Below are 26,030 nucleotides of genomic sequence, written 5' to 3'. Positions count from 1 at the left end.
AACAAAGAATAGATTAATACCTTAGGCTAGTATTACCGCACACACTGTATCTTGAAATTAGACTTTAATATTTTATATGTGATGAATGGCTCAGAACAAGTTTCAGTAGGCAGGCCGTTTCTTTCTTTTTGACTCTCGGATTTTCAAGTATCTCTTGGCATTTGAAAAGTCGATTTCAATATACATGAAGCTAAAGAAATAATGAGGCATATACATTTACATGGAATTAACAGAAATACATTCTGTATTAGCCTAAATCTTACACAACAATTTTGCCTTCTATGTACGATTATGAAATTGAAGAAAATAAAAAAAAACATGACTTCTATCAGAAAGCCATACTGCAACATAAGTCAGGGGTAATCAGCTACCACACACAGGACAAAGTCAACACAAAAAGAGGAAGAAAGGAAAGTATAAATCCAAGACAGTGGTATGTTCAGGACTCCACTTTCTACCCTACAACACTGAAATAGGGTAGTATATTTAGTGTATTAGTAACTACTAATTACATCAATATTTATTGAGATGACATGATTAGACTGAGATACTTGAATCTTTTTCATTCCTCATGCTCCTGAGCAATATAAAGCATTTTGTCTGGAAAAATACAGGGAAAGTCTTGAAGTATTAGGTTTCCTGGCTATTGTATTTCTATGGCTCAATTTCAGTATTCTTTTCTGAAGGAAACACTGTACATACTCCCTCTGAATATGAACATCCTTCTTTTCATATTTTGAATGTGTTGTTACAGGCCAATTCTGTACACATGAAAGTCAGATGAATGGACCGAGCTGTTCATTAGATTTTTACTCTTTTCTCCTAAAACATCTGACTTTTTTCAAAGAACAGTAGCACCTAACTTACAGGTGTATTTCATTTTTAACAAGTAACTTTATGGCTAAGCATTATAAACAAAACACTGCAATTATTAAACATAATAATATGCAATTATATGGATTTACTAATTAAAGGTTTTCCAAATGATTTCTAACTTCATTTGAATATGTAAATGTGGGGGCACAGATCAGCACCGATATCTTACGTATAAAATGACAAATCAGCACCAACTTCCTATTTATAAAATAACAGTATTTTTTAGTTGAAAACTTAACACTAGATGTAGAACAAGGCCACTTAGACCTCGGACTGATCGGCACATTGTTTCTCACAGCATTTTTCCCTGATCAAGAAACCAGGTTACACAACCTGCTGTGGCAGCGCAGGATATTTATTGTTCTCTATCTGCATGAAGTCCTTGCCTTGCTACTAGCAGGGCTGCTTTCATTTCTTTTTTTTTTTCCCTCCTCCTCTCTCTTTCTCTTTCTCTCTCTCCCTCTCTCCTCTCCCCCCCTCAACATTTCTAAGTATAGTGACAACCTCACCAGGGTTTACTAGTAGCAGCGCAAGCTCAGTGAAAACCTGGGAAATCTAACTGGAAACACGAGAGAGCGCTTTATTTGGCAGTGCTAAAAAAACCTGGGGACAAATGGCTAAGCGGCGGTGGAAGTGCAGGCTGCACAATCAATAGGCAGAGAGCTGGATAGAGGCTCCCTTTGCTGCTGGATCGACAATCGACAGCTGAGAGACTATTTTTTGCAATGGTTGACTAAATATGGTCAGGGAAGAGAGAGGCACAAGAGAGCCTGTTTGCCTGGGAGTGCATGTTTCAAATGCTTAGCTGCCTATAAAGCCGTAACAGTTTTGCTCGTGCCCTCTAAGTGGGAAATACGGTTAGTGCCTTCTGTACTGTGCGTGCAGGAGCCCTGACCTCGCTAGCAGACTTGACCTCTGAAGATGGAAAGTAGCTTCAACACAGACCTGCCTACAGTTAAGCCTGGAAACATAACCTCAAGAAAGAAACGATGCAGTGCAATATCTAAGGAACTAGAAGAAACCAATATTTGCCGGGGAGGGGGGAGACGATCGCTTTTTTCCGTGTGCCTTTTTTTTTTTTTTTTTCTTGGAAGCAACTCCAACTTTTGGGGGCTTGGTTTTGGTTTTTTTTGTTGGGTTTTCATTTTTCTTTTTGCCTGTGATTATTTTCATCTGGCAGTGGGCTAAGTTCACCTTCCTTTGGCTTCCTAGCATCTATCCTTGGAGTCTTAACTCTCAGTCCAGCAGACATAAGGTATAATTTCTATACAACACCATCCATATTTCGGCATTCCAAGAAAGGCAGCAGGTGCCAATTAGGCACCCGTCTTCATGCCTCTGTTGTTTTTTTTTTCTTTTAAGTTTTATCTGTTCAAGGTGGTGAGGTATTGTATGCACCGACATTCACCCCCCCTTGCTTCCCCCTCCCATGTAATGAAGAGCTGATTCAGCGAATAGAATGAGAGAGCACTCAGGATGAGATGGCTGCTGCTGATGTGTCTCTAGGTCATTACCTCTCTTCCAACTGCAAATGCTGCATGATACTAAGCTTACAGGTAATAGAACATCAGGAGACCTGCATTATTCTGCACGTTTAAAGGATGCCTATGACTTTCTGCATGTATATCTTATTTACTAGAATGTCTTTTTTAATTGTTATATTAATCCCTCTACTCTGGGAACAGCTTAATTTTGAGTGTGTTAAAGTATCAAGCATTTGTAGTGTAAAGAGCAGGTTGAGAGAAAACAACATTAGTTGAAATTTCATAGCAAAAAACCCAACTTGCTTGGTAGGCAGAATTCTTTTAAAGGAAGATAAACTCAAAAATTGCATTGCCATGAAGTGGTTGTTCATTTCAGGGAAATACAGTCTAATCTTCCTATGCAAAACAAAAAAAAATGACCAACTTTAAAAAGAAAATCTAATACACAATGTGGTACTGCAGTGCTGAGTTCTCAAGTAGGTCCAAGCAAAATTTTCAAGGTGCTTTATCTCAGATGTACATGAAAACAACCTACTTAAAAACTAGAATGTGACTGCTGTGATTCTAATGCTGCATTGCTGTTTCTCCTTGTAATACTGTGCTAGCTACTGCTACACTCTGATTTGCTCTTTATCAGCTGCACTAGGTTTTTGTCATGAGCTGCAGAAATTCTTACTTCCTCTGCTATCAGCTTTCCTTATGACAATTACATACACTAATTGTTAAGCTTATTTCAAATTTACCTTCTAATGCCTTAAAGACAAAGCTTACTTTTTACCATAACCCAAATCAACTTCTGAAATACAAATTAAGCAATCACAAGCTGCATCTGACAGCCCTTAGAAGTTGAACCCATACTGCACATCAAATAATTTAACTACCATTCCAAACTAAGACACACAGAATCTTATGAAACAGGGTTAAGCTTGGGGTTTGTTTCTTTGACGGTTGCGTTTTGTGGGGGTTTTTTTTTTTAGTTATCGTAACTATTTCAAGTGTGGACAAAATTTTGACTGAAGCAGGTGAGTGTCAATTTTAAAAAATGAGAAAAGCTGCTTGCAGAAGTATTGAATAGGTATTAGCTTTCTATGTGACCTTTGGCCTAAAAACCGAAATCCTGTCACAGCAGTTAGAGGTTGTTTTCTTAATTCAATGTCATCATCTTTACGATAAGCAGGATCACTGGTGGCATGTGCTGGTTTTTATTTTAAATCACTCTGAGCTACAGCAGAAATAAATATAAACCTGAGAAGAGTTTACAGAACACTAGATAGGATGCAAAAAGCACAGAAATGGGACTAGAGAGGGTAGGAAAATAAAGTTTTTAACTGACATATTAGACAAGTCTGTACTTCCCTTCAGGACATGAGAAGCAAACTGTACACCAGCATGGAAATCTGCTAGAAGACCTGGGAGGATGCTCAAGTTTTCACAATGGAATACAACTATGAATCCCAAGAAAACATGTTGCAGAGCTACCAGCAATTCAACTCTCCACTCAGACTTGGTCACTCAGAATGAACAGCAAGAAGCTACAAAAATCTGGAAAAGCACTTCTCATGTCCATGCCATCCCTGAACAATGAACTAAAACCGGCTTTAAGCCACTGTGCAGGTAAATTGCATTGTAAAGTTCAGTCAGAATACTAAGTTTATCTTCTAACAAAAGTTAGTCATAATATTGTTCTACCAAAGAATTATCAGGCTGGGTTTTACCTAATGACAGCCAACAGAAAGCAGCAATACTTCTCAGGTTCATCTGACAGGTAGTCGAGCAACTCTGTGTGTACCTGCTCAGAGTACATACTTCTTTATGTACCCATATGAACATACAATGCTATGGAATGTAAAGAAGTATGTATTTTTGGCAGGCACGGAACAACCAGTAAGAGGAAACTAAACAGCTGCTGGAAGAAACAGGTTTCCCTCTTGTTTGAATGACATTCATGTGACAAATTAGCTTGCTAAGGGTCAGCTGGTATTGCCAAAATAACTCATACTTGTTAGTAACAAATCACAAAACATCAAATTAAGTGACTATAAAAGTGGGCAGGGAAGAATTGTTACCAGCTGATAAGCAGAACATTAGTTGTAAATAAAGAATTCAAAACAAGGCTGGAAATGAACCCTTGGAAATGTACTAATTAAGATTGCAGCATAGCTGCAAAATTTAGCATGACTAGTACTCCTCATTTAATAGATCCTAAACTAATCTTAAAAGCCTGATTATCAAAATATATCTCATTAAAACCCAAGCCATTGTTCTATTAATCGCAGTGTAATTAAGATGGCAGTAGTTAAATTTACATGTACTATAGAATATTTAATCTACAGGTTGCAACTAACGCAAGTAGAAACAGCTAAGAAATTAAGACTGTGATTTAAAGGATAGCCAAAATAATTGAGTAGGGTAACTTCTGCAATTTAATATGAGACTTAAGTTAGAATTTTCTCCAAATCAGCACTTACTATGGTCACTGAGCTCTTCACTACAAAGTGCAGTGTCAGGTTTATGCACAGAAAGTGACAATACAGAGATTTCTAGGCCGCAGTTGCTAGTCAGCAGATTAAAGTTATTGACAGATTCCTAAATGAAAACACAAATGACAACTACAACCTAAAAGGTAAGTTACATTAAAATCTATTTTCAAATAAGCTGAATTTATTTTCAATCCAAATTTAAGAAACTTGGCCATGAAAATATGACTTTGTAGCATCCAGAATATTGTAAGAACAAAATGAGAAATAGTCTTGCAACAGTTTCAAGTTCTAGAAGTGGTAGTAATTAAAATATACCATCATGTATCATCCCTAAATAAAGACACTCAATATCAAATTCAGGAACAAGGAAAAATAAGAGGAAAGACCCTCTGGCTCATCAATCCAACTATTCCTGTTCATGACAGCAGCCTTCTAAAAGCAGTTATTCAATAGGATATGTCCAGGATAAGTAGGCACATTTGGCCCAGATTAAAAGATTCTAACTGTACCCCTGTGCTTACTAAACTATCTGAGAGGAAAAAAAACACACAACAGGAAAAATAAAAAAAGGCAAGGCATGACTTTCAGATGGAGAATCTTATTTTTATATACTCTCAGAAAACTAATACTATACATAGTCTGCTATTTTTATTACCTGAAACTACAGAATAACATATATACAAGAATAAACATTATCTTATCAGAACCATTTTAAGTAAAATAGTATTTGTTTTAAGGCTATTTCTCTTATGAGCAGATATTTTGGCATGAGGAGTATAGTGTCTTAACATCTAAACTAAAACCTGGTTGACAGGGCAAAACAAATCAAACTGTAGGTAGTAGCTTTTCTAAATGGAGCAATGCTACCGAACTTGATCACGCTCACAGAAGCAATTTTGTATTAGCAACAGCTTTACAGAGGGGTTAATTGCTATGTGCTTATTCCTTTTCCTGAAGGGCTTCTGTCCCCATGACTAACTGATCTGGCTTCCACTATATAATAAGCCCAACTTTTTAACAGTTTAAAATTATTTTGAAAGGGGTTTGGTAACAATTCATTATGTTGTGTTTCTTCTTGTCTTCTTTGTATAACATTGCAATGCTATTCCGAAACAAAATGACAGTTCAGTGCGATACAAAAGTTAAAATTATATGTTGACATTGCTTCCTGCTAGTTCATGTTAGCATATCTCTAAGAATACATATCCAGTCACTCTAAAATGTCACATCCATCACTTAGATCAGCTGTTCAATTTTAACCGAGCACACGTTGAACTTTGGGCATCTGCTGACACAGTTGTAACTCAAACATTTCAACTGTGTGACTGACAGGGATAACAGATGCTGACATTATCAAATGCTACACGGCTTTTTTTTTCCATGGCCGTTTTTTGTCCCGATATGGCCAGTACATGAAACTGCATTGCCATCCAAAAGCGCACTTGAGCAGCTGTATCTGTAAAACAGTTCCTGTATAACTGGTAAAAATAGAAACCAATTTTAAAGCCATCTTAATGCTTAAGTCCAAGTGACACACCTGCTATGTTTCTATTAGGATACATGGTGTTGGGAATATATTTACATAAATCTTCTCACCAGCATCAGACTATGCAACAAACAGATGCAGACTATACTTGACATACTAGTGAATAGCTTGAACTAAGGTTGCCCCCTACTTACCACTGCAGTCAAGGCTCAGAAAGAATTCAGCATACAACGAAAAAAGCTATGTGAGCATGCACAAATGTTTTAAGGACCTTAATTTAGAAGAAATCAGATGCAACCCCAGACAATTCATTAAAAGACTTATTTTTCTGGCATTAAACACGTTTACATATAAAATCAGGGTTAAAAAAAAAATAAATAAATCTATCCTGCTATTTTATATAATCATTCCTACAGTGTTAATACTAAGCAGAGATATAGAATTGAAAACACTTAATATTTATACTTGTGCTAACCAACCACAATAAGAAAACAGCTGCAAAAGGGAACCTGGCAGCAAATGAATGTGGAGGGAGGATAAGAGGGAAACCAAAACCTTCTTCCCCAGTAAAGTTTAACATAAAGAGGGAAGGGACCTCTATGTGAGTAGAAATTCTAATACTACACTGTCTGGTTGCTACTCCAGAATTTAAATCTTGCAGACAAAAAGCCTGTTATAACTATAAATATAACCTGATTTGAGATTCATCCACAGATCCTCAAGGAAATAATTGAGGAAGGAACAAACCTGCATACTGTACAGGCCATTCTAGTATACAGCTTTCCATTCTGTTGCCTCTAAATTAGTGAAGGAATTTGTGTTGACTAGAAACAAGGCGTGTTAACACAGAAGCAAGCCTCACGTTCACTGTCAATTGTTCATGTACTTAAAAATGTGTTACTGCATTATAACCTTCCTGCACTCCAATGCTTTGCTAAAGCTGGTAAAATGGAACCAAATCACCTCTTCAATGGATTTGGTCCCCTTCAACCAGCTGTAGCTATGCATTGATCACTACAAGATTTCTCGTATTTTAAAATCGGACACTAAGTCTGCTCAGTGATTATGCAGTCCTCTCTGCAGCTGAGTTCAGCTATTCTAGGCAGCTTGAAGATGGGAGGTAACAAGGAGTGCAGCACATTCTGTATTCCAAAATTTCAAGGTTGTGTTTGTAAAATAGCTACTGGTGGTTTAACATTCTGTCCGTATTCAGTGAAAACTGATTCTTACAACATCTATAAAGAAGATAGGTTAACAGTGAAATAAACACATTTTCCAATGATTTATTGTCTCTTGCATTTTTCCTCACATCTGTTGCCCTTTGTAGCAGACCTAACAAAAACCACTGATCAAAAGGAACAGTACTGATAATGTAAGGCAGGTCTACTCCTCTTTCCTGCCCTCTCCCCTCCTCCTCCTCCCTCTTTTAATTGTACAAGGGAGGAAACTCCACAGGGTCAGAACTGTATTTGCCATCCTGTACATGGCGGGCATATTGTTTACCATTTAAAGATAATAAATGTGTCACTGACCTCAACAGCTACAGGCTAATCTGACATCTAATTATAGGTCTGCTCATGGAGATTATATTCTTTCTCTAAACCAATCTGAACAGAAATATTCTTTTAAAGCATTTTCTGACTTAATACTTTAATAAGAGGTTTTAGGAACATGCTTTTTTTGCACTTAGCTTGAACTAAGCTTCAACCTACACTTACTGTCAGAACTGCAAATATGAAAGCAAAATCACTTTTACTGGTTTACAAAATTGTACAACTCTTCAATTACTTCACAACTTGTCTCTTTGTGGACCTCCATGACAACACAGCACAGAAACCCCTGAGACACTCATTAACACTGAACAAAGGTGAGAAACCCCACCTCTCAAATAAACCCTTAGTTAAAAACTCCACTGCCAACCACTTCAAACCATCTGTGAATTCAAAAGCAAGGAGACATCTACTGAATAAGACAACCATGAGGAAAAATTACAATTCTATTTTAAACCACAATCTCCTACTTCCTAGTTTATGAACGTAAAGATGACGCATTTCTTGGTACTGGACGGCAATATATGAAAACTGCACCGTATCCTGAGATTTTAATTTTTAGATTTAAAGTACAGCAGAACTTACTGCTCTGAAGAATTAGTCGTACACATGTGCAAAGTCAGGTCAGCTCTAAAAGCAGCTTCTATTTAAGATGCTAGCTGCAGTGTGAATAAAGCTCTCTTCACGAGACACAATGCAAATCTAAAACTAACTGGGGCAACGGATATAAAATACGCCTACACTTCACAGTCATGTCTTCAGCTCAAAACTCTGAAGTCACAGGTATGCGAAGAGATCAAACATAACCAAGTGTTGATGCCATGGCAAAAATAACCAATCTGTACAGTACTTTCAAATCTTACTCTCCTTTTTTCTGTCTGAAAAATCTCATTAATACTGAAGAGGCAAAGTCTGCCAAGCTTTGAGGTTCACAGCACTTTGAAAGAAGTCCAAAATAAATGCACTGTTAGTATGGCTGACTCAAAAAATCATGAACAAAAAAACATGTATTAAATAAAATTTTAACTTCCCCACACTTCATTTGAAACTTATTTTTACTTCTACCTTCCATGCACAAGTTCAAACCTACCTATAGCATAAACTGAAAAACATCCATCCTACATTTCAACATCATACCTTAACATGAAAAACAGAAGTTCTGTTTCTGTGCCAAGCGACAAGGCATGAAGAAAAGCAAATTATTAAAAGGAGAAATATTCCACTAACGATAGGATGCTTTCCAAAACACACTATACCTTGACTTCTGGATAACACTGCCAAAATGTCATGGAAGATTAAGTGCAGAGAAAAATCTAAGCTATTGGACATAAATTGCTATCTTTCTTATAATATTTATCTAGTATTCACATGTTTAAAATAGAATGTATTTATTTTAATATGAAAAACGAAAAACTTTCAAATGTTTTTCTCAGCACAGTTTGTGAGAGTTTTTTTCTTGGAGATCTACCTTCCTACTGATAGCAAAGGTCGGAACTCAAGCAAGCAGCAGAATAGGTTTTGCACCAAAAATGAAATGAGTTCCAAATACCTATTTGGTATTAACTGAAAAAAGAAAATCTATAGAAATCCAGCACACTTTGTGGTATCTCAACATTTAACACGTGCATTTATTTCATTAACAAGGAAGATGGATGCAGATTTCATCAATACTTGCATGAATAGTAAGTATTTTAACTTTGTAAGTAGTTATAAACACATGCATATACGCTTATATATGTTAATGTAAGTTTTTAACCTTTATAAAATGTATTCTAAAATAACATCTATGAAACAATATAATTATGCATTTGACCTTAAGGGGAATTCAGTGCACTGTATTCCACACAAGGCACCACAGCCTGAAGCCACAAAAACTCCCGTTTAGGTAGAAGAGGAAGTCTTAGATTAGGATTAAATAAGGTTTCAAGCAGAACATATTATGTACTGCTCGTGACCCATACCAGCTACAAGCTAAAGTTCAGGTTATTTTTAACAGTGTTTTAAATAGCTTGTGCTTAGTGCATTTAACAGATTAAGTAATATCCATTGTTCTATACAAGATTAGAAAAAACGAAGTGGCAAATATCATGCCTTTGGTTTCATTCAGAAATATGCCAGTCGTAGAACTACAGAATTAACAATGAAATAAATTATAATAATGATCTGGGTGGGGAGGGAATAGAAGTTTTTCAAAATAGATTTCTTTTGGTTTCATTTTCATTACTTTCCTCACAGGCAGGTGTGAAAAATATCTAATGTGAACAAATGAAACTACTACTACTTCTGTAATGGAAACAACATTCTCTTTTTACATGCTTCAGAAGTGCTCTGATATAACTGCATCCAAAAAAGTATATACCTAAGCTTTAGATATCCAGCTGCTTTAGAGAAAAGTAAAACCCCATATATGGAGGGAACCTACACAGGGTTCAAATTACCAATATTGGAAATATTTTCCTATTCTTCCAATAAAAACTTTTGTAAAGGAGAGAGGATTCTGGGAAAAACTGCACTATGCTTCACATTCTACCAACCAGTTGACTGCTCTACAAAATTGTACAACAGTCAAACTGATCCAGTCTGAATTACAATTTGGATCTCTCCATCAAAGAAAAAGTCTGCTGCTCCTAAACCACTGGCCCACAGAAACGTATAGGAAAATGGTACTCATGGGTAATGCTGATATATAAATACGGAGAGTTCATGTGAAGTTACAAAGTCACATTTGAAAGAATCGTCTTCTGAATGCCAAAAATAAGTTCCCTTCACTAGGTCCTTGACATGTTCTCCCACAGACCTTTTATGAGCACTGTAGAAAGTGGTAAACACATTTATTGTTTCTATCAACACTTTCAACTACTACTTTTACTTTGTGAAGTATGATTCCATTCCATATCCACATATAAACACTTAAGTTTACTGTTTAACTATCAGTCTTGATAGCTATGTTCTAAGAGACTAGCCCAGATTTTATTCCCATGTATTAGTATATAGCATTCTTTGCCCAACTTCACTCTACTGAAAAGTAGAATCTAGTAAAGTTATGCAAGTAAACACACACATTTCTTATTTTGTGTAAACTATACTGAATTCTCTACCACCATATGATAAACTATTATTGAACTCTCGATAGAATGACAGCTCTGAAGAACACCATTTATCCACAATGTAATAAGCAACTAGCAATACATAAAATTTTCCATTAAGTTCTATCCATGCCACATAGTTTAGAAAGCTATCTTAACTGAAGATTCAATGTAGGTATATTAGTGTGCAGCTAGCATAAAACAGATTATGTCTTAAAATTAACTTTTTCATATCAGCTGCTGTATAAAAGCTGAATAAGAAAAGCCTTCTATTCACACTTCTAAGAAAACAAAATTAAATGCTTCTTATACTGAAAAATATAACTTAACAATCCTAAGATCACTATATAACTACATGGTATCTTTAATAATTATTCAAAGTAAGTATTCCTTAAAAACTCAAACCCCTTTCCAAATTTCAATATTCAAGACGAGAAACATGTTTTATAAATCCTATCTTAAGTTCCCATCTTCAGATCTTACTTAATAACCTACTTATCAGAATGTTAGCATTTATAGCTACCACAAGAAATTCCCAATTTGGAGTTACCTAAATACAGCATTAAACTGAACTAGTAGCTTAATTCTAATAATGGCTTCTCAAATATTAGAAAAAAAACATATCTAAACAGCTTCAAAATTTAACAAACATAATTACATGCAAGTGTAAGGATCTGTTGAAAGAATACCCCAATTCTACCCTCCCATGCACTTGTTTTCCTTTAGAAATGATAAAATGATCTTTAAAAACATATCTTTACCTAGGGTTTCCTCTTAGTGCAGCGTGGTGAAGAGCATTAAACCCATTGTTGTTGGTGATAGTAACATCTGCTCCAGCTTCTAACAATACCGCAAGGATGTCATCACGCTTCTTACTTATAGCGTCATGAAGTGGAGTGTCACCTTCAGAATCCTAAAACAAGAAACAGTTTACATCAGTTTTTGCATGCATCCACACTGAACAAAAGAGATGCTTAAATATCACTAGGAAAACTGACTACACAAACACAAAACAGCTCTTCAGTCCTAAAAGTGTAGCTATACTGCAAGGTTCAGAGCAGGCTTGCTCTGGTTTTGCAAGCGCTTCGGCGGGTAATCCTACTCAAGGCTCCAGTATCCCATGATTATACTGCTACCAGAACTCAAATTCAGAGTTCAAATATGCCTTGCATCTCATAGTACTGAAGACATTGGTGCAAACATCAACTTCTCTGTGCTTCACACCCAGATGGAGTTGATGCCCACGGTACCATTTATGAGTTTCAGGACAGCAACAAAAGCTAACACACCAGACAGGAAACTAGTGTGGTAGAAAGAAGCAGGGAATTTCGAGTAATGAACAGTAAGACTGAGCCAGCAATTAACCATGTAAAAGACAATACCAAAAATACAGGGTGAAATAAAAGCATAAGCAAATCAAAATAAAAATGCAGTCCAAGTAATAAATTTAGGCACATCTGTTGTTTTACCTGAAGCAAATGATTTTCAATGAAGCAAAGGCTAATGTCATAAGCAATCTTAAGCTTCTAAACTTGTTATGGCTAATACCAGATTACATTACACAAGGTACACGAAAATATTTCAGTGCATAATTGAATAGGCAAAGAATTTATATTTTTAGCTTGGTGTCTTATTTTTCCTTTATTTGGAATATTTGAAAAATACTTCTTACTCCTAAAAGGGTTTTGTATGTTACTTATTCAAGGACCCAAATGGTTGGACTGAAAAGGAACGCTCTAGACTAACAGTGAGAAAACACATCCATTTAAGCTTATTTGCTGCTATATAGGCAAACTCTCTAGATTTATGCTTCCAGTAAAATCCTAACACCATATAAGTCAGGAAGTCTTTTGTCACTGACACTGACTCAACTGCAAACTGAGTACCACAGAAACTGAACATTTTAAGCAATACGCTAATATGAAAACAGCTTTTACAGGGAGAATGAAAAACTGCCAGAATATGGAAGCACTCAAACCTGTGTGAACTAGTTTGCAAAACTAAATTACATAACTTTTATTTGGTTTAACTGATCCTATTTCCTGAATTTACTGTTTACAGGCTAACATATGTCCCTGTTTACACAGTGAATTGGCTTGAGTAGTAGACGGCTGGCCAGCTAAATTCCAGTCATGCCTCAGTCCAACTCCCTTGTACTCTCATCCACCAAATCAATCACCTACTCACATTTGCACATCGAAGTTCCTCAGTACACACACTGGATCTGGAACTTAATTTTCAATGACAATTGTATTTTCCAGATGGAGTTTCATAGTAACATTCTACTGAATTTTTCCATTAAAAATGACTTCCATAATTTAAAGCCAGGCACATCCACTTTGGCTACTCATACATCATCACATGATATACAGTCACCCTTTATTGGGCCCAACACATCAGACTCGTTATATCTACTGTTCAACAAACACTAAATAGGGTCTGAACAGACACTAGCTGGCTAACAACTCAACCTCAGCGAGACCAAGACAGTACCTACAAAGCCAGGTGGAAGCAGACAAAAACCCCAATTGCTATATTTACTAATGTCAAGTAAGTTTGCTCATGTTTTTTATTTGGATATACAGCTTAAAAAAAAAATAAAAATCACTGATAATTGACATGGCAAAACAAGGAGGTAAATATGTTATTGCTGTGTATCTTGATTTGCCCAGATGATACAGATTTTCCCTTCTGTTGCAAACCTCTTCAAACTTAATCATTCTGATTTATTTTAATAATGCCCTACATGTGGCTGCATTCAGCTCATGCAGAATGTGGATGCCTGCTTATGTGATGGCAGGCTTCTACTCCACCTTCTCAACAGGACATTGCACTCAGATGTTACAGCTTCTGCCACATTCATTATAGATGAAATTCCCTGTGAATTATTGTGCTTCCCTGTGAATTATTGTGCATGAGGGCTTTTTAGATAAAAGGCTGAACATGTAAAAGAGAATCTAGCTAAATAGTTAATATTAATGATAGGTCAATTCTGGGAGACCAAAAAAAAAAAAAAAAAAAAAAAATATTTCTTTTATTAAAACAGTACCAAGTATGAACAGCCAAAAATTTAAAGCTGTAGCTTGCAGAAGGAGCAAATAGCTGTGAATTCAACAGAGGAGGAATAGATGGAGAGAAAGTTAACAGTTATAGATAACTACAGTCTGTGAAAATACCAATTGCCATCAACTGGCTAGAATAAATCAGGTGCCTACATAGCTGTCAAGAAAAAAAAACCAAACAGATTTAACAGCATTTTTATTACAGCTGATCACATGTTGGGATGGAGTTTGAGACAGATTAACTTCACAAGGTCCATTCCTTTCAATCCCATTTTCCAGAATTCTCCCTGTCACCTACACACAGCAAATCATAAATTTCAAAAGCTAAAAAGTGAATCTACATTAATGTTTACTTTACCTGGAGACTAGGATGGCAGCCAAAGTCCAGTAAAGTCTTCACAACTTGCAGATGACCTTTGTTGACTGCAATATGAAGCGGGGTCTGCCTGCGTTTGTTGCGAGCATTCAAATCTGCACTGCCTCGGTGCAAAACCTCTATCACAGCACCCTCATCACCAAAGGCTGCATGATGGACAGCCCTGTCTCCATCTTTGTCCTAAAGTGGAAACATTAATTTTACTCAGTATATTCCGCATCTCCTTTGCATTTAAACAAGAAGACTGATTATGTGTCTTAACACTTACATTTAGATATAAATCTAAATATTAAAAGCACTGTATTTCTATACATGCCAATAAAATAATATTGGCAGTACTGTCAACATAATAACTGATACCCATTAATGTCCACAGACTAGAAGGCTTGGTATTTTTACTGTGTAATATCTACATTAGGCTTTTTGAGCTCTGTCAGTAACACTGTTTCCTGATTAAACAGAGGCCACTTGTACACTACATTAAATTGTCAGAGACAGAAGCACAGACAAGAATATGCAGGCATCCCCAGGAAATGGCATCATGAATGTATATACTCTGCAGCAGTGACTGTAAGCATAAATATACACAACTTAGCTATAAAACAGGAAAAGTAAAGATTTTTATACACTGCTTCCACACCACAGACCACAACAGTGAAGTAAACTGACTAAAGTTTTGCTCTCTGCTAATGGAATGACTCTGCTGGGTCTTAGTATCACTGATCTATAAACAGCTGACATTTTTTAAAGCATGAAACACAATCATTAATCTAATATTATATATGATTAAGAGTATAGCAATTAATGCAGTTACATAATTAAGTAGGAATAACACCTTCACTTAACTCAAAAGTTATACAAAAAGGCTTGAAAACTCAAAATCCCTGAGAATTTCTTAATACTAATGTTATACTTCTGAAGCCTGAGCAAACATGAACAAACATGAAAAATTGTTAACAATTCTACTGCTAGCAGATTATTAGGTGTTTTATATTGAAGCTGTTTAAGCAGTGTTTCTACTTCCCTCTCTTAATGCTTCTAACCCTTCTTTATGCCAGACAAGAAAGCATCAGTCCACCACTTTATTAACATGGCATCTTTGATCTCACAGTACAGATAAAAAGCAGCTTAGTCTTGTTTATAACTGTTTATATATGCTATGTACTGCAGCGAAAGCACTACTTCTAAAACGAAGCTACATCACAAATATCAGACCACAGCAAAAACACATTGTAAAAATGGCTTATGTTTGATGCAATTTTGCAGAAAACCTTTACAAAGTAATGGTACATCTGTGAATATGAAAATATTTTTTTTTCCCCAAGAATCTGAAACTGAATTGTTTCATTAATGTTTTAACATACTATAACTTCGGTATATCAAATACAACAGAACACTAAATGCCCAAGCATGTAAAGTTATTTTTCTGTTCTGGAAACAATGACTGGGCACACTATTAACTTCTAAGCTGTAACATATTCTTAATAGAAGAAATTTGACAGATCCTTCTTGTGCTTCACAGAACAAGCACAGGCTGCAATACCAGTGAAGGCAAAATCAAAAATGCAAGTATCACAGTATTCTGATAATTTTCTCACAAACAATAGTTCTAAAGCACCTAAACAAAAGAAATCCTTTCATTTTCAGAGAAGTTAAAAAAAACCAAAACAAAACACAACCTGAAAAAATGGAAGAAGACTTGGCAACTCCTACCCAAAGATACTGTTGTTACTTTTTACTCGAACTTGCTTTAGCTAAGAATGGAAAACTTTCTCCTAATTGAAAAGTGTACATAAAAAGAACGGCAAGTAACTGAAGTTGGAGGTACTGCATCTGACATCTTTTTCTCTGAATGCACAGGCAGTGTGCTAGCCTACTGCATTCCACTGTTGAAATAAAGGCAAGAAGGGTGTCATCTACTACAGCCATATACTAGCTTACATAGCTCTTTTATATTAGCATTATATATATTTCACTTAGAGGTGCTAAGGAATTAAATATTGACCCTGTGTAATACTGTTAACAGAAGGCTCATTTGAGAACATAACCACAGTACGAAAAGTAGTTTTTCACTCACTCTGACTTAAGAGAACTGCAATAGATTTGTTATTTCTGTATGTAGCAAAGTTTCAAACTTAACAACACACAAACTGTATTTTGAAAAATTTAGGTTACCTCTGCTTCTACATCCACATTCTGTTTCAGAAGCAACTTCAAAATGTCAACATGGCCATTCTGACTAGCAGCTTGCATAGCTGTGTGTCCAGCACATTGGCCATTCACCTGGAAGCATATCAATACCTTGAGGTAAGTTGCAAGATACACACACCTATGAGACACTTTAGAAGTATACATGCAAGTGTATTAGAAAACTTAAAGGAACTGCATGCATATGAAAGTATCAAATAAACAATTTTTAAGACAGCTGCCTTTCTAGCACATATACACAATCACCTACGTCTTCCCTATTTCTATAGCATTAGCTAGATTGAAGGAACAGACCACAAAATTGATTAATTTCAAACATTAAGACCTTAACAATAGCTAGATTAGAAACTTTGTCTTTGGGCTACTGTAAAGGCAAGATTTTGAGAACAGGTCTCAGAATCATACCAGTCCTCTGCTCAACAGTATTCACCTTAATTTTCTAATTTACGGCAACAACAGGAGTCAGCCTGAATTTCGTATAATCTTGAGCTACAAATCAATCCTCAGAACTGAAGGGAGTTTAGTCTCTTATCTGCAAGAATTACTACTGCTCTAGTGAGAAAACATCTGATTGTGATTTTCCCTGAACCTGTAATTCTCAAGCATTTTCTTTTTGACTTGTCAGTACTAGGTGACTAGACAAGTTGGTAAAAGAAATCTGACAGAAAAGATTAGCTGATCTACCTTGTGAGTTAAAAACAAAACAAATCCCACCACAACAGCCAAAAAATCCCCCAAAGCTATCCCTTTCCCCTTCCATCCCCCTGGAAACAAAAGAAGTTGAAGACCCTTCACTAATTGTGAGTGTTTGGTTGTCTGCTCCAACTCTGGCAGACAGAGGCTGGAAGGTATTTTAATTCACAGCAGACAATAGAACACAAAATCTGTCGAAAAAGGGTGTAAAACACTACTTTCACACACTCCCAAGACACTTCACAGGACAACAAATGGGAGAAGAGGCAATGGAAACAGCTGTAGTACTTCTATACAAATACACTACTGGCTGACAGCGAGTATCTAGGACAGCTTCACTTCCTTTAGTATTAGAGGGGCCCCAGAACAGGTCCTCCCAAAACACAACACTCACATCTACATCTGGTCTCTTCAGCAAGTCTTCCACTTTAGCAACATCTCCATTGGCAGCAGCTTTAACCAATTCTTCATTGAGATCACCAGATTCTTGGGTTTCAAATAATTTCTTCAATAACTGGGACAATCTCTCTGTAATTATTAAACACAGAATAACAATTCTAATCACAAAGTAACAAGAATAACAGGTAAACCTGTCATGTTTCTAAAGGCATGTACATACTAATACATAAACAACCACAAAATGGCAGCTGTAAGTTATTATTCAGTTCTAAGTGCTGCATTCCAATACCCTTTAGACAGCAAAAACTGTCACAATAGACACTTCAAAGTTGACTGAACCACAAACAGCTTGTCTACCACAAAACAGATAAGGGTGGGGACAAGGTAAAAAACTTGAATTTACATATTGATATGAGGCTTTTTAGTCTTCTACGGTATACCCTACCCTCTAATTTGAAGCACTACATCATATTCCTCTTCTGGCTAGTTTATGGTCACCGTGACTTTGTCTTTATTGCATAAAACTCCATATATATGCCTCCCTAAGAAAAAGCCTAGAAAACTATGCAAAAAGGTTTCTTGGCATTAAAGCAAGCATGTGAAAAGGAAGAAACAACTAGCTATGACCAAAAAGAGGAAAAGCATTCTAATTTAATTGACCTGTGAAACAGCCAACAGAACATAAAATACAAGTCTTTCTGCCTTGTTATTAGATGAATGAGTGCAGGTTAAACAGAATTAAAGTGTGATTACATAAACACAAACAAAGTCCCACTGCAATTGGTCAAAGGATGTCTGACCAAATTTTAAGACAAAAATTTAAAGGAAATATTATCCTGAGTAACTGCTTGCAACAGATCCCTTGCTTATGCTTGCTATCCCACACCATCTATTAAAGGGTCTGCTTGCTACAGCCAGCAACACTTTCTTCATGCGTTAGTCTGTATTCTAGTCTCATGAAGCCAATCATTTCAATGTTAAAGTTCTTGGAGACCTCCAAAGACATACCTGCACTGTGGCTAAACAGAAACCAAACTTCAGTTCAGAGTGTTTGCATCTTATCACAGTAACAACAACCAACATCTCCATACCAACTGCAAGCTTTTTCTTTTATCTTTCTCAAAGGCATAACATCAATTAGCCAAACTCCAAGTCTGAGTATTATTAACCTTGCATACAAACTACATGCTGGCACTTATTAACTATTTTTTTAACACAAATACTTGATTATTCTTCAAACTTACCACCAGATGCATTACTTATAGCAGATCCTGCTGATGCCACCTTTGAGACAGCTGCTGGATTATAAGTCCAAGATGTCCCACAGACCTCTACCTTTAAGTCGCTGTCCGAATAAATCTGCTGGACGCGACCAACTTTACCTAGAGTCTGCATGAAAAAAAATCAAATGCAAATACTATTAAAAATAAAATATTTAGAAATCTGAATGTTTTATAGTAAGTCACAAGTTTTATGAGTCTGTTGTTTAACAGTACAGTCACTTATACCTTTAGCTAAGTTTCATCAAGCTAAGCAGATTACTGCATCTGAGCAAGCATGTAGTAATCACCATGTTTGATAAAATACACCTTCTCTAACTTACAGGAAAATCAATTTGACTTTTATAACTTTCAGGTATTATTACGAATCATAATTAAAAATATTATACAAGTTCTACCATTTTATGAGTCAAAACATACAACTACTTACCGGAAGCATTGCTTCAGCCCACTCTCCATGACCTCTTTGAAGAAGCTTGATTCGCTCTAAATCATAGCATACTTGAACAAGGTCACCCACTTGAAACTGAGAGGTACCTCCTTCTGCACCCTGAGCAGCATCTCCACTTCGGACAACATTGGCTTTGGTGAGAACAGCTGGATTAAATGTCCACCTAGATGATGAATCATTTAAAATACATTTGAAACAAGCAAAATTAAGTATGTGTTTAAAAACTATCTGTTGCACAAGATTCTGCTTTTATGCTTTCAAACTTTCTGCAACTGGATTCTATGGCACAGTTGTCATTAACTATTTTTGTCCAGAAAATTATTTGTGGCTCATTAGTTGAATATTTCCAGGGTAATCTTCAGAGATCTACATTTGTAAAAGCAACAAAGAAACGTTTTGCCTAAGGGGAAGCAAGCAAACAGCAATGTAATAGTCCTGAAAGCAGCTACACAATTTGTTTATTTTTCTAGGGAGAGAAGGAGACAACTCTGGTTGAAAATGCAAAGATCCAAGCTGCTCCACAAAGAATTGGACTGTCAGGAAACAACATGGAATTTTGCCTTCTCCCACCTAGGTCAAAAGCTGCAACATTTAGTTATAAAACTACTCTGCAATTAAATGGTCTAGATACACTTCAATTTTTAACCAAGCTACCCTAATTTGTACTATAAATTTTACTGGTTTAGAGGAATTTAGCTAGTTTTATGCTGAGTTATATTCTAATATACAATATACAGTGATACCTCCTTTATATGCCATCTGGTCTGGGGTTGACTTTCATTCAGTTATCTGATATAGTTGAGAAGCAACAGAAAATCTCCATGAAGGACAAAGTCAGGGAGGAAGCCACAAGACAGAGCAGCTCCTCTCACTGGCTCTGCAGTTATGACATTCAGAAGAAAAGCCACTTGCATCCCTTTCAGCTTGTGTTAGCTGGGAAAACAGCTTTAGTTTGCATTACTTTGCAAAATTTTCACCATGTGAAAATGGTGAGAGAGGCAACAAGCTTCTTTTTCCTACTAAACGTAAGTCTTCCTTACACATTGTTGAAGGAATATAAAAATTCTCAAGGAAGTCTTAACAGACACAAAAGGAGAACAGAACGTTTCTGGCCTCAAGTGATCACTCTCAAGAGCTGAAGGCAAAGAAAGTTTGTGAGAATCGATGAAGGCTGTATAACAAACCTGTTGCCACTTGGATATTGTACCACAATGTCATGATCCTCATCAATGCCACAAACTGTTCCAGTTGTTGTTAACGTTTCAAACATGCCATCAGTCCATCCTCCATGGCCATGCTGCAAGGACTGTACAATTTCCAAGTCCAGGTCAATGTTTACAAGGTCACCTATTTGCAAGCCACCAGGGTTTCTGTTACCGTTTTGCTCACCTGAAACAGAATAAGTAGAAAACATTTACAAGACCACACTAATTTTTCATGCAATTAAAAGAACAGAAGTTAATTTCTGAGACTCAATGTCTGCAACTGTAGCAGCCAAAAAGTAAAAGGAAGTGAACAGGTAAAAAAACAACTCTGAACCTCTGGCTGTGGAAGCATGTGTTTCTTGTCAAATTTTCAAGGCAAACAGCAGTGACACTGGCAAACGCTAAATACTTGTGACAGGCTCTGCTTTGGGCTCTTACTGGTATGGTAGTAGTTATCACATAGCATTAGGCATCTAGATACATAAAAGCTCTGACAATTTTGAGAGTGTCATATACAAAGTGCCATCTATCAGCCACTCAGAGGCTGAAAGATAAGCAGAAAGTCCACAGAAAGTGGTTTTGAATTGGGCCATCCTTGAATTTGGAGAAAGCACTGGCAAAAGAACACCTCCAAAATTACCAACAACTAAAAACCATCCCTCCTTCCCCACCCCCACCCCCCCCCAATTTGCAATTAAAATGTTCTTGGGCAATGCCTGCCTTCAAAAGATGTGCCATAGCAAAAAGTCATTAGCTGGAGAGAAACTGCATACACTGACACATACTAAGCTGTGTTAACTGACGAGAGAACACACCTGTGGACTTCCTTACTGCCAGAAACAGAGGATGGTATCTGACACCATCCACAGAACAGTGAAGAGTATGACAACTCCTGAAGTCACATAGCTTCAGTTCAATGGCAGCATTGGTGGCAAATGACGGGGAGAGCAGAGTTCTGTCAGTAATACTGTCGTCTCTAAGCAGGAGAGGAGTGGGGTGTTTCGTAGAATGGTTTGGGTTGGAAAGGACCTTAAAGCTCATCCAGTTCCAACCCCCTGCCATAGTCAGGGACACCTTCCACTAGAATAGGTTGCTCCAAGTCCCATCCAACCTGGCCTTGAACACTGCCAGGGATGGGGCAGCCACAGCTTCTCTAGGCAACCTATGCCAGCGCCTCACCACCTTCCAGTAAAGAATTTGTTTTTCCTATTCCAAGCAAGAGGTAATAATGAAAAAGAGCCCTTGCAACATAATAATGAGGAAGTACAAATAGCCTGACACAGTGGAAAAAAAACCCCAACATTATTTGCAGGGTCACTAATTCCAGAGCCTGAAAGTTACACCAGACGTTGGCAGCACTAGTTGCAGTGCTAAAAATCTCCAGGTTACAGAATGGCAAAAAAGAGAATCTGATACTACTGAAAAAGAAACTGCTGAGAAAGAAAATATGGCCATGAATAAATAAATCCTCCTGTTCAATAGACTTTGACTTCTATGACCACCCAGTGACTTCTTCCTGTTTGGTCTTAGTTTAAAGGACCTATAGGCAGAATGGTATTTTCAGTCTGTACCCTTGACATTCACAGTAACACAGACAGAACATGGAAAACAGCCACTTCTGCAGAGGACAAAGTCAGAGATTAATTATTCAGAAAAGCTATTGATATGGAACTCACTAGATATAAAAATTAGACATCAAACATCCCAGACACAACTTTAATGAGACAGGGAAGTCTAACACAGTAAGACATAAACCAGCAAAGAACTATAGAAGACCCCACTATATCCTACTCTGTATTAGTTAGGCCCCTGCTGGACTATTATTTGCACTCTACTTCAAATATTACAAAGCTTCAAAAATAACCTTTTAGGTTATTAATGCAAGCATATATTTAAATTCACAGCATGAACACATCTCTGAACCACGTTCAGAAGACAAATAAAAGGGACAGATGTTCTAACAAAGAGTAAGACTAAGAAGATGGAGAATAACGTGGCAAGAATGATGAACTAAGCTCATCGTCATCCATTAAGAGCAACTTAATATAGTGGAAGGTGAAGAATTTAACAAAAAAGTCTCCTGCTACCTTTAATGATTAACATTCATGCATTCAAATACGGTACCAACCTAAAAGTAAGCTACGTGCAGAAAACAGACCTGTATTTTTAAAGCAAGAACCAAAATTAATAAAGTATCTCTGAATACTTGAGAGTCTTCTAAGAATGCACAGCTGTGCCTCTTCAGAAATATGGTGAAAACGTGACAAAATTTATTACTTAGTCAACACTTAACAGCTCCCTTGCCATTCAACTGGCACTGACACCAAATACTTTTAGAAAAGCATTACAATTTATTTTTAAGGCAGAGAAATGCTACCCTTTACATTTCACTAGTAAATGACATTCACACGTCACTTTCAGGTGACATTTAAAAAAGAAAGAAATCCAGACTAAGCATAATTAACACACAGCAAGATAAGTTGGCTTTATTTTCCACTCACCTAACACAGGACAATGGTCCCTGTAGAAAGAGCCTCCTTTTGCATCTTGGACACATTTCAGGTCAGACTACGAAGAAAGATTGAGACAACTTTAGTCCTCACTGACTCAGTCTCCAGGTTAACATAAGTTAATGAAACTAGAATTTAAACGTACTCAATTAAAAAAGCTGAAAATTATGTGTACAAAAAACTATGTCCCATGAATCCATTACTGATGCATATAACCTCACTTTCCAATCTATCAGCTTTAATATTCTCAAGATTTTAATAAACTTTACCAAAATAAAAGGCTAGAAAGGATGAGACATTTTTAACTCAAAGGCAGGTATTAAAAAAACACAAAGCTCCTTTATATTGTTCTATGAAGTTCTCAAATGTCTGAGAACACAAGCAAGGAATGAGAAAAAGCAACAACAAAAAAAATCCCCACAAACAACTATCTGCAGTCAGTGCCCAAGGCCACAGCCTTTCCTGTACTTAACATTTAATGCCTGCCAGTGCTGCCCCCCTCTTCCCAACCCTTTTTGACAGACACATGTTTAACTTGGAGAAGAAAACCTGGCACTCAGATTCTGCAAAATGAAGAATTTCCAAATAAGAATACACAAACCACAAGGATATTACATCTTAAAAAAACCTCAAACAATATGCTGAGCTAAACATGATCTCTTTAAAGAGAAGGTTCTAAAGCTCACCCTTTCACTTCATCAGAGAAACAGACATTTCAAGTGTGATAACCAACTATTCATAAAGTCAGCAGAGTTACTATAATTCTCTTTTCCTCTATTTTTTTTCCCCCCTGTGTAATCCTTAAAGCCAAATGGCTACCATCTGCTATTCCTCCTTATGGAACAATTCTCACTAAACTAAGGGCATTTCATGTGTACGATGAGTTGGGAAGGAGATGGCAAACCGTTTGCAAAATGTGTCAGAGTAGTCTATGGGATGGGGGAGGAAACAGGACAGGTGGTGGTTATGATATGATCAAACAGAACCAAACAAATACTTTAACAATCATTTTTTCCCACACCCAAGACTTACTGTCAGACTGTGTTCCTGCAGAAGGATTAAAACTCTCAAGTGCTACAAATCATCAAGGCAGTGCTGCACGCAATATGACCCTCAGTGACCTCTAACTGCTAAGCAGCCAGAAATAATACAAAACTCAGTGTTCATCCTGATCTACACTCTGATCTACAAAGAATGTACCCCCACCGTCTGAAAAAAAGTGATGAAAACAGCCAGACGACAATAACGAGATTTAGCCACTCTTCAAACCCTGAGACATGAGAGAAAGGCTGCTCAGCCAGGCACCAGCAGGCCTGCGACAAAATACTGCCACCCGGTGGGCAGGTGCCGGGTTTAACTCAGCCAACACAAAAGGGCTGCGCCGATCGTCCCAGATGGCAACCTCATTCATTCATTCCTCCAGACCAACAGAGATTTAATGTGCCCGGGAGCACTTGGTCTCACCCACTGAATACAAACTCTTCGCGTCATGCAACAACCAGCTGTCTGTGCAGGAGTCAAAAAGGGGTATACAGGCAAGAAACTGTTTTCACATTCTTCACAGCATTAAGCTAGAGCATGGGAGGGTCCTAAAAGATTCTCCCAGCCCAGCAAAATGTGGTGGAAAAAAACCACCTGCACTACAGGGAGTGCTAATGTACCAAGCAGGCTGATGGCTAAAAGCTAGTAGAAGAAACAAAATACTAACTAAAAGGCTAATTACTATCTCGCAGCAGAAATTATTAGGAAGCATGTTAAAATACCTTAAATTGTACAAGGGGGGAAAAAAACCCACACACAAACAAACAAAAAAAAAAAAAACCAACCCAAAACCAACGAAGAAACCCCCCAAAAACCAACAAACAGAAACCGACAAACCTGCACTCCTTTCACTCCCTTCGTACCCTGCCTGTACTGTGCCCTGCAGAGTTAATCTCTGGAGCATAAAGATATATATCATTGTAGAACTCAGTGGTAGCTTGATGTTCAACCTCAGCTTCACATCTGTCTTTCCTTCACTTACATAATGCAGTGAATGTTAGATTGCTAAGGAGTAAAACAAGAGTCTGACCTAGAGTGCCACAGAAAAGCAATGCAACATGTTTACTGAGGATCCAAAACACACAGAAGGATGAAGCACTGACACAGATAAGGCAGTATAAAACTCATATATACTGCATATACAGCAAAGAGTTCTTCCAGCAACTCTGCAAACAGCACTAAGTAACATCAACCTGACAAAGGCCTGCAGATGTCTTAAAGAAACATAACCAAACACTGGAGGGTTAAGATAGGAAGCTGTATTTAGTTGTTCTTCAGTACCACTAAAGCTGGGTAAGCAACTGTAATTCTACTTCTACCACTCTGCTACTCTGTTTATCAGAAAACAGGCTTTCTTTTGCCCAAGCAGTTTAAGCTAAATATTGGGTGGTGGTAAGATACTGGTCATCCTCCCCTGAGAACTGCATGGCAAGAATAGGATGGGACACAAACACACCCACTGCTGCCAGCTTTCCTGCTCACTCAGCAACCTCTGCTGTACCACACTTCAGAGAAACCACCAGGATTTTTACAAGTTATATTTGTCTCCCTGGGTCTTATAAATGGATTGAAACAGCAGACTGTTTGGAGATGAGACATACAAGTGCAAAAGGGAATGTAGAGAAGCACAAAAGATGTTAAAAGTCCAAGTTTTAAACTCAAGGTGACACTGCGCATGGAAAAAGAACAACTGTTAGGCTGGGTGTAAATACATGGTGGAAATAAATGTGCAAAGTGAAAGCAAAACAAGCTTTTATACAGTAACTTGATGGAAAAATCATTCAATAAGCCCTGAAGAGAATTCTTTCAAGAAACAGAAAGACAAGTTGTAGATTTTGAGGAA

General features: G+C 37.1%; 1 protein-coding gene across 4 annotated transcripts in view; it reads right to left on the bottom strand.

Annotated features, from left to right (window-relative positions):
• MIB1 (MIB E3 ubiquitin protein ligase 1) overlaps window positions 1–26,030 on the bottom strand; it is a 70,545-nt gene that overhangs the window by 24,439 nt on the left and 20,076 nt on the right. For all 4 annotated transcript variants that reach the window (XM_080611337.1, XM_080611338.1, XM_080611339.1 and 1 more), the window contains exons 5-12: window positions 23,138–23,204; window positions 20,616–20,820; window positions 19,411–19,594; window positions 18,945–19,089; window positions 17,696–17,829; window positions 16,576–16,683; window positions 14,383–14,580; window positions 11,724–11,875 (exon numbers count right to left, since the gene is read on the bottom strand). In XM_080611337.1, the coding sequence (XP_080467463.1) occupies window positions 11,724–11,875; window positions 14,383–14,580; window positions 16,576–16,683; window positions 17,696–17,829; window positions 18,945–19,089; window positions 19,411–19,594; window positions 20,616–20,820; window positions 23,138–23,204 (1,193 nt within the window). The remainder of the gene's footprint in view (window positions 1–11,723; window positions 11,876–14,382; window positions 14,581–16,575; window positions 16,684–17,695; window positions 17,830–18,944; window positions 19,090–19,410; window positions 19,595–20,615; window positions 20,821–23,137; window positions 23,205–26,030) is intronic.

The sequence above is a fragment of the Psittacula echo genome (assembly GCF_963264785.1).
Source record: "Psittacula echo genome assembly, chromosome: 2".
Classification (NCBI taxonomy): Eukaryota; Metazoa; Chordata; class Aves; order Psittaciformes; family Psittacidae; genus Psittacula; species Psittacula echo.
The sequence above is the reverse complement of the archived record's forward strand: the minus strand, read 5'-3'. Positions and strand labels throughout refer to the sequence as shown.